The following is a 14,447-nucleotide window of genomic DNA, read 5'->3' on the forward strand; positions in this document are numbered from 1 at the left end:
CCCCTCCCCTCTAGAACCCTCAGTTTGTTTTTCAGAGTCCATCGTCTCTCATGGTTCATCTCCCCCTCCGATTTACTCCCCTTCATTCTTCCCCTCCTGCTATCTTCTTCTTATTCTTTTATTTTCTTAACACATATTGCATTATTTGCTTCAGAGGTACAGATCTGTGATTCAACAGTCTTGCACAATTCATAGCGCTCACGATAGCACATACCCTCCCCAATGTCTATCACCCAGCCACCCCATCCCTCCCACCCCCCCACCACTCCAGTAACCCTCAGTTTGTTTCCTGAGATTAAGAATTCCTCATATCAGTGAGGTCATATGATACATGTCTTTCTCTGATTGACTTATTTCACTCAGCATAACACCCTCCAGTTCCATCCACGTCATTGTAAATGGCAAGATCTCATTCCTTTTGATGGCTGCATAATATTCCATTGTGTATATACACCACCTCTTCTTTATCCATTCATCTGTCGATGGACATCTTGGCTCTTTCCACAGTTTGGTTATTGTGGACATTGCTGCTATAAACATTGGGGTGCACGTACCCCTTCGGATCCCTACATTTGTATCTTTGTGGTAAATAACTAGTAGTGCAATTGCTGGATCGCAGGGTAGCTCTATTTTCAACTTTTTGAGGAACCTCCATACTGTTTTCCAGAGTGGCTGCACCAGCTTGCATTCCCACCAACAGTGTGGGAGGGTTCCCCTTTCTCCGCATCCCCACCAACATCTGTCGTTTCCTGACTTGTTAATTTTAGCCATTCTGACTGGTGTGAGGTGGTATCTCATTGAGGTTTTGATTTGGATTTCCCTGATGCCGAGCAATGTCGAGCACTTTTTCATGTGTCTGTTGGCCATTTGGATGTCTTCTTTGGAAAAATGTCTGCTCATGTCTTCTGCCCATTTCTTGATTGGATTATTTGTTCTTTGGGTGTTGAATTTGATAAGTTCTTCATAGATTTTGGATACTAGCCCTTTATCTGATATGTCATTTGCAAATATTTTCTCCCATTCTGTCGGTTGTCTTTTGGTTTTGTGGACTGTTTCTTTTGCTGTGCAAAAGCTTTTTATCTTGATGAAATCCCAATAGTTCATTTTTGCCCTGGCTTCCCCTGCCTTTGGCGATGTTTCTAGGAAGAAGTTGCTGTGGCTGAGGTCAAAGAGGTTCCTGCCCATGTTCTCCTTTAGGATTTTGATGGACTCCTGTCTCACATCTAGGTCTTTCAACCATTTTGAGTCTATTTTTGTGTGTGGTGTAAGGAAATGGCCCAGTTTCATTCTTCTGCATGTGGCTGTCCAATTTTCCCAACACGATTTGTTGAAGAGACTGTCTTTTTTCCATTGGACATTCTTCCCTGCTTTGTCAAAGATGAGTTGACCATAGAGTTGAGGGTCCATTTCTGGGCTCTCTATTCTGTTCCATTGATCTGTGTGTCTGTTTTTGTGCCAGTACCATACTGTCTTGATGATGACAGCTTTGTAATAGAGCTGGAAGTCCGGAATTGTGATGCTGCCAGCTTTGCTTTTCTTTTTCAACATTCCTCCGGCTATTCGGGGTCTCTTCTGGTTCCATACAAATTTTAGGATTATTTGTTCCATTTCTTTGAAAAAGTGGATGGTATTTTGATGGGGATTGCATTGAATGTGTAGATTGCTCTAGGTAGCATTGACATCTTCACAATGTTTGTTCTTCCAATCCATGAGCATGGAACGTTTTTCCATTTCTTTGTGTCTTCCTCAATTTCTTTCATGAGTATTTTATAGTTTTCTGAGTACAGATCCTTTGCCTCTTTGGTTAGATTTATTCCTAGGTATCTTATGGTTTTGGGTGCAATTGTAAATGGGATCGACTCCTTGATTTGTCTCTCTTCTGTCTTGGTGGTGGTGTATAGGAATGCCACTGATTTCTGTGCATTGATTTTATATCCTGCCACTTGACTGAATTCCTGTATTAGTTCTAGCAGTTTTGGGGTGGAGTCTTTTGGGTTTTCCACATAAAGTATCATATCATCTGCACAAAGAGTGAGAGTTTGACTTCCTCCTTGCCGATTTGGATGCCTTTGATTTCTTTTTGTTGTCTGATTGCTGTGGCTAGGACTTCTAATACTATGTTGAATAGCAGTGGTGATAGTGGACATCCCTGCCGCGTTTCTGACCTTAGGGGGAAAGCTCTCAGCTTTTCCCCATTGAGAATGATATTCGCTGTAGGTTTCTCATAGATAGCTTTTATGATATTGAGGTAGGTACCCTCTATCCCTATACTCTGAACAGTTTTGATCAAGAAAGGATGCTGTACTTTGTCAAATGCTTTCTCTGCATCTATTGAGAGGATCATATGATTCTTGTTCTTTCTTTTGTTAATGTATTGTATCACGTTGCTTGATTTGCAGATGTTGAACCAACCTTGCAGCCCAGGGATAAATCCCACTTGGTCGTGGTGAATAATCCTTTTAATGTACCGTTGGATCCTATTGGCTAGGATTTGGGTGAGAATTTTTGCATCCATGTTCATCAAGGATACTAGTTTGTAATTCTCCTTTTTGATGGGGTCTTTGTCTGGTTTTGGGATCAAGCTAATGGTGGCCTCATAAAATGAATTTGGAAGTTTTCCTCCCATTTCTATTTTTTGGAACAGTTTCAGGAGAATAGGTATTAATTCTTCTTTAAAATGTTTGGAAGAATTCCCCAGGGAAGCCATCTGGCCCGGGGCTTTTGTTTGTTGGGAGATTTTTGATGACTGCTTCAATTTCCTTAGTGGTTATAGGTCTGTTCAGGTTTTCTATTTCTTCCTGGTTCAATTTTCGTACTTGATACATCTCTAAGAATGCATCCATTTCTTCCAGGTTATCTAATTTGGTGGCATAGAGTTGTCATAATATGTTCTTATCATTGTTTGTATTTCTTTGGTGTTGGTTGTGATCTCTTCTCTTTCATTCATGATTTTGTTAATTTGGGTCTTTTTTCTTTTTGGTAAGTCTGGCCAGGGGTTTATCAATCTTGTTAATTCTTTCAAAGAACCAGCTCCTAGTTTCGTTGATCTGTTCTACTGTTCTTTCGGTTTCTATTTCATTGATTTCTGCTCTGATCTTTATTATTTCTCTTCTCCTGCTGGGTTTAGGCTTTATTTGCTGTTCTTTCTCCAGCTCCTTTAGGTGTAGGGTTAGGTTGTGTATTTGAGACCTTTCTTGTTTCTTGAGAAAGGCTTGTATTGCTATATACTTTCCTCTTAGGACTGCCTTTGCTGCATCCCAAAAATTTTGAACAGTTGTGTTTTCATTTTCATTGGTTTCCATGAATTTTTTTAATTCTTCTTTAATTTCCTGGTTGACCCATTCATTCTTTAGTAGGATGCTCTTTAGCCTCCATGTATTTGAATTCTTTCCAACTTTCGTCTTGTGATTGAGTTCTAGTTTCAAAGCACTGTGGTCTAAAAATATGCAGGCAATAATTCCAATCTTTTGGTAGTGGTTGAGACCTGATTTGTGACCTAGGATGTGATCAATTCTGGAGAATGTTCCATGGGCACTAGAGAAGAATGTGTATTCTGTTGCTTTGGGATGGAATGTTCTGAATATGTCTGTGAAGTCCATTAGGTCCATTGTGTCATTTAAAGTCTTTATTTAAGTGGGGTGTCTTTGGGTCTAAAATGAGTCTCTCGCAGACAGCATATTGATAGGTCTTGTTTTTTAATCCAATCTGATAGCCTGTGTCTTTTGATTGGGGCATTTAGCCCATTTACATTCAGGGTAACTACTGAAAGATATGAATTTAGTGCCATTGTATTGCCTGTAAGGTGACTGTTACTGTATATTGTCTGTGTTCCTTTCTGGTCTATGCTGCTTTTAAGCTCTCTCTTTGTTTAAAGGACCCCTTTCAATATTTCTTGGAGGGCTGGTTTCACGTTTGCAAATTCCTTTCGTTTTTGTTTGTCCTGGAAGCTTTTTATCTCTCCTTCTATTTTCAATGACAGCCTCGCTGGATATAGTATTCTTGGCTGCATATTTTTCTCGTTTAGTGCTCTGAAGATATCCTGCCAGTCCTCTCTGGCCTGCCAGATCTCTGTGGATAGGTCTGTTGCCAATCTAATGTTTCTACCATTATAGGTTACATATCTCTTCTCCCAAGCTGCTTTCAAGATTTTCTCTTTGTCTCTGAGACTCGTAAGTTTTACTGTTAGATGTCGGGGTGTTGACCTATTTTTATTGATTTTGAGAGGGGTTCTCTGTGCCTCCTGGATTTTGATGCCTGTTTCCTTCCCCACATTAGGGAAGTTCTCTGCTATAATTTGCTCCAATATACCTTCTGCCCCTCTCTTTCTTCTTCTTCTAGGATCCCAATTATTCTAATGTTGTTTCATCTTATCATATCGCTTCTCTCTCGAATTCTGCCCTCGTGATCCAGTAGTTGTTTATCTCTCTTTTTCTCAGCTTCTTTATTTTCCATCCTTTGGTCTTCTATATCACTGATTCTCTCTTCTGCGTCATTTATCCTACCAGTTAGTGCCCCCATGTTTGATTGCACCTCATTAAAAGCCTTTCTGATTTTGACTTGATTAGATTTGAGTTCTTTTATTTCTCCAGAGAGAGTTTCTCTAATATCTTCCGTGGTTTTATCAAGCCCAGCTAGTATCTTTAAAATCGTCATTCGGAACTCTAGTTCTGACATCTTATTAATGTCCGTATTGAGTAGGTCCCTGGCAGACGGTACTACCTCTTGTTCTTTTTGGTGAGGTGATTTTTTTCGTCTTGTCATTTTGTCCAGAGGAGAATAGATGAATGAGAGAACAAAATGCTAACAGGTTAACAATGTCCCCAGCAAATACACTCTAAACAAATCAGAAAAGACCTGAAACCAGGGGAAAAGAAAGGGAAAGAAAGAAAAAAGAAAAAGATAAAAACAAACAAAAACAGAACAAAACAAAACAAAAAAAAACAGAATATGAGCAAATATGATCAGGCTAGTGCATAGATCAGTGCCACACACTAGATTTTGGGTGTATTGTGGTCTGTTAGAAGAAAGTGCCTCCTAAAATTTTAAAGAAAGACATATGTACAAAATAAGGGTTGATACAATGAAGGGATGGAAGATGACTGTAAAAATGAAAATTATAAAAGATTTTAATAAAAGGAATTGATAAGATAAGAAGTTGTTTGAAAAAAGAAAGAAGAAGATTTAAAAAAAAAAGAATAAAAAAAGGGAGAGAATGCGATCAGGGAGGAGACTAGAACAAAGCCATACACTAGTGATTTAGGGTATATTTTGATCTGTTAGAAGAAACTGTATCTCAAAATTTTAAAGAGAGAACTTATATATATATATATAATATATATATATGCCAAAAATAAGGGTAACTAATATAAAGGGATAGAATATGACTCTAAAAATAAAAAAATAAAAAAAATTTTTTTTTAAAAAAGGGATTGGTAAGATGTTGGTTGAAAAAGGGAAAAAGAAAAATTCAAAAAAAAAAACCAGTTAAAAAAATTAACTTTGAAAAACTAACGAATCATGGTAAAAAAAAGCCATGAATTCTATGGGCAGTATTCCCCTAGCGCTGGAGTTCTCCTATTCTCCTTGATCGGTAAACTTGGTCTTGGCTGGCTGTTCCTGCTGATCTTCTGGGGGAGGGGTCTATTGCCGTGGTTCCCAAATGTCTTTGCCAGAGGTGGAATTGCCCCGCCTTTGTCGGTCCGGGCTAAGCAATCTGCTCGGGTTTGCTCTCAGCAGCTTTGTTCCCTGCAAGCTCTCGGTACGGCTTTGGAGGACAAGAGTGAAAATGGTGGCCTCCCAATCTCTGCCCCAGAGGAGCTGAGAACTCGGGGCCCTGCTCCTCAGTGCACCCCCGGAGAAAAGCAGTCAGTCACTCCCGTCTCCCTGGTCTCCGGCCGTACTCCGTGCTCACCCGGCCTGTGACCGAGTGTTTCTATCTCTGGCACCCGACCCCATGCGGAGTCTCCAAACCCAGCAGATCCCTGTGGTGCGCTCCCGTGCCGCTCCTTTCAGGGGAGGAAGGGGAGTCTCCCCGGCTCTGCCACTTGTTGGGTCCCTGCTGGAGGAGCAGTGGCCCGACTGGGCCGCGGATCACAGTTTATGGCCACCCTGAGCTGAGAGCCCACGCTTCGGCTCCGTCTCTGCAGCCGGCTTCCCTGCTCCGATACCTGGGAGCTCTGCTGCACTCAGCACCCCTGGTCTTTCTGTGACCCCAAGGGTCCTGAGACCACACTGTCCCACGAGGGTTCCACCCCCAGCTTAGCCACTGGAGTGACGTCCCTCAGCGGAGCCAACTTCTAAAAGTTCCGATTCTGTGCTCCGCGGCTCTATCACTAGCCAGAAGCGGCTGACGGAGGCCCCCTCCTGCCGTCTATCCTCCTGAATATCGCCTCCGATTCACTTCTCCGCACGTCCTACCTTCCAGAAAGTGGTCGCTTTTCTGTTCAGAGAGTTGTTGTTATTCTTTTCTTGGATCTCCTGTTGAGTTCGTAGGTGTTCAGAATGGTTTGATCCCTATTCAGCTGAATTCCTGTGACCAGACGAAATCCAGGTCTCCTACTCCTCCGCCATCTTGCTCCGCCCAAAACCTTACAACACTTTAAACTACACTTACCCCTTCCTAATTTATAAGCTATTGTTCTCATTAATTTTAATCCTTTATATATCTTTAAACCACATGTTATTATTGTTGTATACAATATTCATTTAGATTTACATACACACACACACACACACACACACACACACACACCATCTTTTTTTTTTTTTTAAGATTTCATTTATTTATTTGACAGATAGAGACACAGCGAGAGAGGGAACACAAGCAGGGAGAGCAGGAGAAGGAGAAGCAGGCTTCCCGCTGATCAGGGAGCCCGATGTGGGGCTAGATCCCAGGACCCTGGGATCATGACCTGAGCTGAAGGCAGATGCTTAACGACTGAGCCACCCAGGTGCCCCCCCCACACACCATCTTCATTGCTCTTATTTCTTTCCTGCATCTCTGACCTTCCATCTAAGATACTTTTCCTTTTGTCTGAATAATGTCTTTTAGCATTTCTTTTAGAATGGATCTCCCGGTAACAAATGATCTCAGTCTTTGTTAGTCTTTAAATGTCTTTATTTCATCTTTCTTTTTTTTTTTATAAGATTTTATTTATTTATTTGAGAGAGAGAGTGTGCATGTGAGAACGAGAGAGAGCAGGGGGGCAGGGCAGAGGGAGAGGGAGAAGCAGACTCCCCGCTGATCAGGGAGTTGCGGGTCTCAATCCCAGGACCCTGGGATCATGACTTGAGCTGAAGGCAGATGCTTAACTGACTGAGCCACCCAGGCACCCCTCATCTTTATTTCTAAAGGATATTTTCCCCAGATTTAGGATTTTTAGATTGGTAGGTATTTTCTTTTAATACTTAACTATATCAATCCATTGTCTTCTGAATTCAGTACTTTAAGTTGAGAAGTCTGCTGTCACTTTAATTGTTGTCCTTTGAATGTAATCTTTTTTTACCCCACCAGCTTTTAAGATTTTATGCTTGTCTTATTATTCATTATGAGGTGTCTAGGTATATATTTTTTATTTATCCTAATTTAGTTTTATAGATTTTTGGAATTAGTTTTCTTGAATCTGTGGTGTGAATTTCTTAATCCATTTTGGAAAATTCTCCATCACTATGTCTTCAAATATTGCTTCTGTCCCATTTTTTCACTTTTCGTAACGGAACTCCAAAAACACTTAAGTTTGACCTTTTCACTCTAACGTATGCCTCTTGCTCTCTTTTCTGAATTTACTTTCATTTTGCCTCTTTGCTGATTTGGATGACTTTGTCTTCCAGTTCACTAATTATCTCTTCCAATCTGTTAGATCCATCCATTCAGTTCTAAATTTCAGGTACTATATTTTTCAGTTCCACAATTTTTATTTGGTTCTTTCTCAAATCTGCTCTGCCATTTTATGATTTCCAGTACTTTCCTGAAAATGCCAATCCTGTCTTTTATGTCCTTGATTATAACAAGAATAATTATTTTATTTTTAAAGATTTTATTTATTGGGGCACCTGGTGGCTCAGTTGTTAAGCATCTGCCTTTGGCTCAGGTCATGATCCCAGGGTCCCGGGATCGAGCCCCGCATCGGGCTCCCTGCTCCATGGGAAGCCTGCTTCTCCCTCTCTCACTCCCCCTGCTTGTGTTCCCTCTCTTGTCGTGTCTCTCTCTGTGAAATAAATAAATAAAATCTTTTAAAAAATTATTTATTTATTTATTTGAGAGACAGAGAGAATGAATGAATAAGTGGGAGGTTGGGGGCGGGGAGAGGAGAGAATCCCAAGCAGACTCTATGCTGAGCATGGAGCCCCATAAAGGAAGAGATCTTACAACCCTGAGATCATGACCTGAGCTCAAACAAAGAGTCAAACACTTACCGACTGAGCCACCCGGGTGACCCAAGCATAATTATCTTAAAGTCTGTGTCTCTTAGGGCCAGCACCCAGCTGGAACTAACTTGTAAGAGGCCTTATATAGTCTGTTATGTGTGCTATTTCTTTTCATAGTGTCTTTTTTTCCTTAAGTAAAATTTATTTAAATTCCAGCTAACATACAGTGTAATATTAGTTTCAGGTGTACAATAGTGATTCAGCAGTTCCATGCATCACCTGGTGCCCATCACAACAAATGCACTCCTCAATCCTCAACACCTATTTAACCTATCCCCCTACCCACCTCCCTTCTGGTAACCATCAGTTTGTTTTCTACAGTTAAGAGTCTGTTTCTTGATTTGTCTCTCTTTTTTTCCCCTTTGATCTTCTCTTAAATTTTGCATATGAGTGAAAACCTATGGTATTTGTGTTGTTCTGACTGACTTATTTTGCACAGTATTATACTCTCTAGTTCCATCCATGTTGTTGCAAATGGCAAGATTTTATTCTTTTTTATAAAGGCCAAGTAATGGTACACTTACTTGGCCATAAGAAAGAATGAATATATTGTCTTTATCCATTCATTAGTCAGTGGACACTTGAGCTGTTTCCAGAGTTTGGCTATTGTAGATAATGCTGCTATAAACATCAGCGTGCATGTATCCCTTTGAATTGGTATTTTTGTATCCTTTGGGTAAATACCAAGTCGTGTGATTGCTGGATCGTAGGGTACTTCTATTTTAAACTTTTTGAGGAATTTCTATACTGATTTCCACAGTGGCTACACCAGTTTGTATTCCTACCAACAGTGCACAAGGGTTCCCCTTTCTCACCATCTCCATCCTCGCCAACACCTGTTGTTTCTTATGTTGTTGATTTTAGCAATTTTGACAGGTATGAGGTATTATCTCATTGTAGTTTTGATTTGTATATCCCTGATGATCAGTGATGTTGAGCATCTTTTCATGTGTCTGTTGACCATCAGGATGTATTCTTTGGAAAAATGTCTACTCATGCCTTCTACCCATTTTTCAATTGGATTATTTGTTTTGGGGGTGTTGAGTTTCATAAGTTCTTTATATATTTTGGATAGTAACCCTTTATCAGATATGTCATTTGGAAATATTTTCTTCCATTCTGTAGGCTCCCTTTTAGTTTTGTTGACTGTTTCCTTTACTGTGCAGAAGCTTTTTATTTTGATGAAGTTCCAATAGTTTACTTTTGCTTTTGTCTCCCCTGCCTCAGGAGACATATCTAGAAAGAAGTTGCTAAGGCCAATGTCAAAGAAGTTATTGCCTGTGTTCTCCTCTAGGATTTTAATGGTTTCCTGTCTCACATTTAGGTCTTTAATCTATTATGAATTTATCTTTGTGTTTGGTGTAAGAGAGTGGTCCAGTTTCATTCTTCTGCATGTGGCTGTCCAGTTTTCCCAACATTTGTTGAAGAGACTTTTTTCACTGGACAGTCTTCCCTGCTTTGTCGAAGATTAATTGACCATATAGGTGTGGGTTCATTTCTGGGTTTTCTAATCTGTTCCATTGCTATGTGTCTGTTTTTGTGCCAGTGCCATACTGTTTTGATCACCATAGCTTTGAAACACAACTTGAAGTCCAGAATTGTGATGGCTCCAGGTTTTCTCTTCTTTTTCAAGATTGCTTTGGCTATTCGGGGTCTTTTGTGGTTCCATACATGTTGTAGGATTGTTTGTTCTAGCTCTGTAAAAAATACTGTTGGTATTTTGATAAGAGATGGCATTAAATGTGTAGATTGCTTGGGTAGTATAGACATTTTAATAATATTTGTTCTTCCAATCCATGAACATGGATTGTTTTTCCATTTCTTTGTGTCTTCTTCAATTTCTTTCATCAGTGTTCCAGCAAGGAAGAAGTAAAACTTTTCACTATTTATAGATGACATGATACTCTATATAGAAAACTTGAAAGACTCCACCAAAAAACTGCTAGAACTGGTAAATGAATTCAGTGAAGTCACAGGATACAAAATCAATGTACAGAAATCTGTTGCATTTCTTTCTTTTTTTAAAAAATGTTTTTATTTAAGTAGGCTACATGCCCAACATGGAGCCCCATGAGGGATTTGAACTCACAGCTCTGAGCTCAAGACCTGAGACGAGATCAAGAGTCGGGATGCTCAACCGACTGAGCCACCCAGGCACCCCTGTTACATTCTGTACATCAATAATGAAGCAGTAGCAGAAAGAGAAATTCAGGAATCAATCCCATTTACCATTGCACCAAAAACAATAAGATACCTAGGAATAAACAAACAGGTGAAAAAACTGTACTCTGAAAACTATAAAACACTAATGAAAGCAATTTTCATAGTGTCTTAGCTCCTTCTGCCTGGTTATGTCTGACTGAAAGTTTTTCACTATGTTAAAGAAATGTTTATAGAAATAATTTGAGGTCCCCAGGGAACATTAGCTATCCAGGATCCCTTTAATCCAATTTCAGAAAACTAAGATTTTCTGGATTACTCTCAAAGAGTTGTAATTTGGGTTGTTTTCTTTCTTGTTCACCTTTACAAAGCATTCAGAGCACAAGAGATTTATTAGGGTTCTACTCTTGATAGGTCCTGGAATCTAACTTCAATTTCTTAAGCCCCATAGCTTTCAAAAGCATTATTTAGGGGCACCTGGGTGGCTCAGTCAGTCAAGCCTTCTGCGCAGGTCATGATCTCAGGGTCCTGGGATCAAGCCCCACATCGCACTCCTGCTCAGCGAGGAGTCTGCTTCTCCCTCTCCCCCTGCCCCTCCCCACTTCATGTGAGAGCACACTCTCTCTCTCTCTCTCTCTCTCTCTGCTCTCTTTCAAATAAATAAACAAAATCTTAAAAAAAAAAAAAAAGCTTTATTTAGCCTCTCAATAGACTCTTCTGGAATCAGAAATCCCTAAGAAGGATGGGGCCTGAAATCAACCTCTCTGGAGGCCAACCTCTTTGGATTTAAGTACACAGACAGATTTTGAATTGGTGATTTTCGTGACTTCTTTAACTCTCCAGTGCCTTTATGTATTTTTCCCTTTTCTTCCTTTCTTCCTCCCTCCCTGTCTTCCTTCCTTCCTTTCTTTTCTATCCTTTTTCCTTCCTCCCTTCCTTACTCTTTAATATCCTGCCCAGTTTTTCTTGTTTTCTTCTACAGAAAGCTTGGTCCAAATGACCTACTCTACTTCACTGTAAGTGGAAATCTCCTCAATATAGCTTTCTATCCTACTTAAGATTATGATACAATTTTTCCTATGACATTAAATATTCTTCAAAAACATATTAAACTATATTCCTATAGAAAATGTGTTTACCTGTTGTTCCAGGATCATATTCTTCTCTCGTTCTACATTAAGAACCATTCTCTTTGTATATTCCAGTTGCTTCTCTAGAAGAGTACAGCGAGACTGAGCTGAGCTTAACTGTATAGTAATATCTGTGAAAAAAGAAAAAGTAATAATGTCTAGATTATCACACTGATCAGAGACTTGGTAATCACAAGAAACACATTATATAAATTCAATCAAGAACTAAAAGCTCAAGGATTCTTTAGTTCTAAGTACTGACTCTGTAAGAGTTGTGGACATACATTTTGTGAATATCTCATTAACTACATAATACTAGTTTAACATTGTCTTCCCCTAAAAGACCCAGGGCAAACTTCTGAAAGAGTAAGAAGTCAGTGACCTGTGGGATGATAAATATCTTGGCTGTTCCTGGGAAATGACATTATCTGAAAAAAATACAGGACCTAAAGTCTCTTTCCTATCAATATATTTTTCTCTTTTGGGAAACTCAGGTATATCCAATCTTCCATTCCCATTTCCTCTGCTCTTGACTACTGACAGCATAGTTATTTCCTAAGAAGTAATCAACCTCTTTCTAATCCTTTAATTTTTTACTTTCCTCAGCTCTTTAGACCACTTTTGTCCAATAGCCTCAGAAAAAAATCTTCTCATTTCTTTCTACTTATAAGTTGAAACACAAACTTGAACCTTATTTATGAGGGTGAATGTACTACAAGGAAAAAGAAAGCCATATATTATGAAGTAAAAATTATATAAAGAACTTATGTTCTAAATCTCTAAAACTTATGTCCGGATGTCTTTTTCATAATTTCCACAGAAACCTCTACCTACCTGTCCATTTCCTCTAATTAATCTTTCAAGTTAATAAAATTTTTTACTCATTTTTATGGTTTCTGATTGTTCAATTACTAGTGTTGCTTTTTATTTTCAAATTTTAAAAACCAGTGCTGACTGAATATATAAAGTATTTAATTATATTATAGGTAAAATTTGATTTTGTTGGTATTCTGAAAATATTCTAATTTCTAAATACAATCTGTCTAAAAACTTAATGTGTCTTTTACCCAGGTTAGGCCTACTATGGGTAAAGCTGATATGAATATTCAAGTACAAGTCTTCTTATGGAAATATCTTTGTATTTATTGGATAAATACCTAGGAATGGAATTACAGGGTTGTATGGATAGCATATGTTTTAGTTTTACAAGAATCTGCTGAACTGTTTTCTACAGTGGTTGTACCATTTAATGGTCTCACCAATAAGATGTGAGAGTTTCAGTTTCTCCACATCCTTATCAATACAGGATATTATTACATCCTTTAATTTTGGTCAATCTAGTGAGTATACATTAGTATCACACTGTGATTTTATTTGTATTTTCCTGTTGACTAGTTTTGCTGAGGATCATTTCATGTGCTTATTGGACTGTATATCTTCTTTTATAGAATGCCTGTTCAAATTTTTGGCCCACTTTTCCTGTAGGTTGTTTTCCTTTTATTATTATTATTAAGTTTTGAGAATTCTTTGTATATTCTCAATACAAATCCTTTTCAGATATCTGTTTTGCAAACATTTTCTCACAATCTGTTACTTGTCTTATTTTAACAGTATATTTTGAAAAATAAAAGTTTTAAACTTTGGAGAAAAAAACTTAATGTGTCTTTTAATCTCAAGAATTTATGAACTGGGATAATATGTAATAGAAGTAAGTTCAAAGTGATATCTATTTAATGCAAATATCAAATTGTGAACAAGGCTTCAAGGTTTGAATATATATAAGAACAAAGATATTTGAGTAAATCTTAGACTGGGCTTTTTACTTTCAAGTTGTAAATTTTGATAACTCCTTGTTTCTGAGAACTTTGAATTTCCTTACCTTTTTTCTGCTTTATCAGTTCCTGGTGTGCCAGATTTCTTTCATGTGTTTCTTTCTCCAAGGCCTTTTTATACTGTGCTGCCTCTCTGGAAAGAATGTTTAGGTTATCCTCAGCTTGTGTTCTCTCCAATTCTAAACGATGAATCTTTTCCTGAAGAGTTTTTAAGGCTAAAATAAGAGCTGTCCAAAAAAAAATTTGCTTGTTACTTCAGTGAAAATTTTTGAACACTTACACAGTAGCAATAAAAGTGAACAGTATATTTTTGTTAGTGAGCCAGAAAAACATACAAGTAACATATATTCCTCAAAAAAAAAATCACTAAAACTCTAAAGAGGGACAAATTTTTTCTAATATATCTTCTAAAAACAACATATTTATGATTGTATTTAGTAATTTTCTAGGTTTGAGATAGCTAATAATCAAAATTTTTAATTCAATAAAATAAATATCTTCAAATAATGTACAGTCTAAGAGGCATAAGAGTCTGAGTATGGATAAAGAAAATTAAGATGTAGTGTCACAAATTAACATGGAAATTTAGGTTTAATGTTAAAGGTTTTTCTTGGTTCTTGATATGTTCAATTTTAGTTAAATCACAAACATTTATTGTTTCTTTGTCTAAGATTTAGTATTAATAATCAGAACATATGAGTTAGAACACAGTTTCTTCCACCAGAAGAAAAGTTATAACCTAGTGGTTTAACTCATGTCAGGCTTGAAAGATTTTAAGTGGTACACATGTACTACTGTGATTTTTATTCAGGTATATTAATATCATCATGATTCGGGTATGTTCAGGGTTCTAAAATTTTCAAATAACACTTTCTATTCTGTTATACCTTCAAACTAT

At 38.0% G+C, this 14,447-nt stretch overlaps 1 protein-coding gene across 2 annotated transcripts in view; it reads right to left on the reverse strand.

The window, feature by feature from the left end:
• The window catches only part of CEP57L1 (centrosomal protein 57 like 1), an 86,189-nt gene that overhangs the window by 15,433 nt on the left and 56,309 nt on the right, over positions 1-14,447 (reverse strand). For both annotated transcript variants that reach the window (XM_028104286.2, XM_028104287.2), the window contains exons 3-4: positions 13,597-13,776; positions 11,727-11,848 (exon numbers count right to left, since the gene is read on the reverse strand). In XM_028104286.2, the coding sequence (XP_027960087.1) occupies positions 11,727-11,848; positions 13,597-13,776 (302 nt within the window). The remainder of the gene's footprint in view (positions 1-11,726; positions 11,849-13,596; positions 13,777-14,447) is intronic.

Source organism: Eumetopias jubatus, unplaced genomic scaffold (genome assembly GCF_037043125.1).
Source record: "Eumetopias jubatus isolate StellerSeaLion01/CBP00866 unplaced genomic scaffold, mEumJub1_p1.0 scaffold_6, whole genome shotgun sequence".
In the NCBI taxonomy this organism is placed as follows: Eukaryota; Metazoa; Chordata; class Mammalia; order Carnivora; family Otariidae; genus Eumetopias; species Eumetopias jubatus.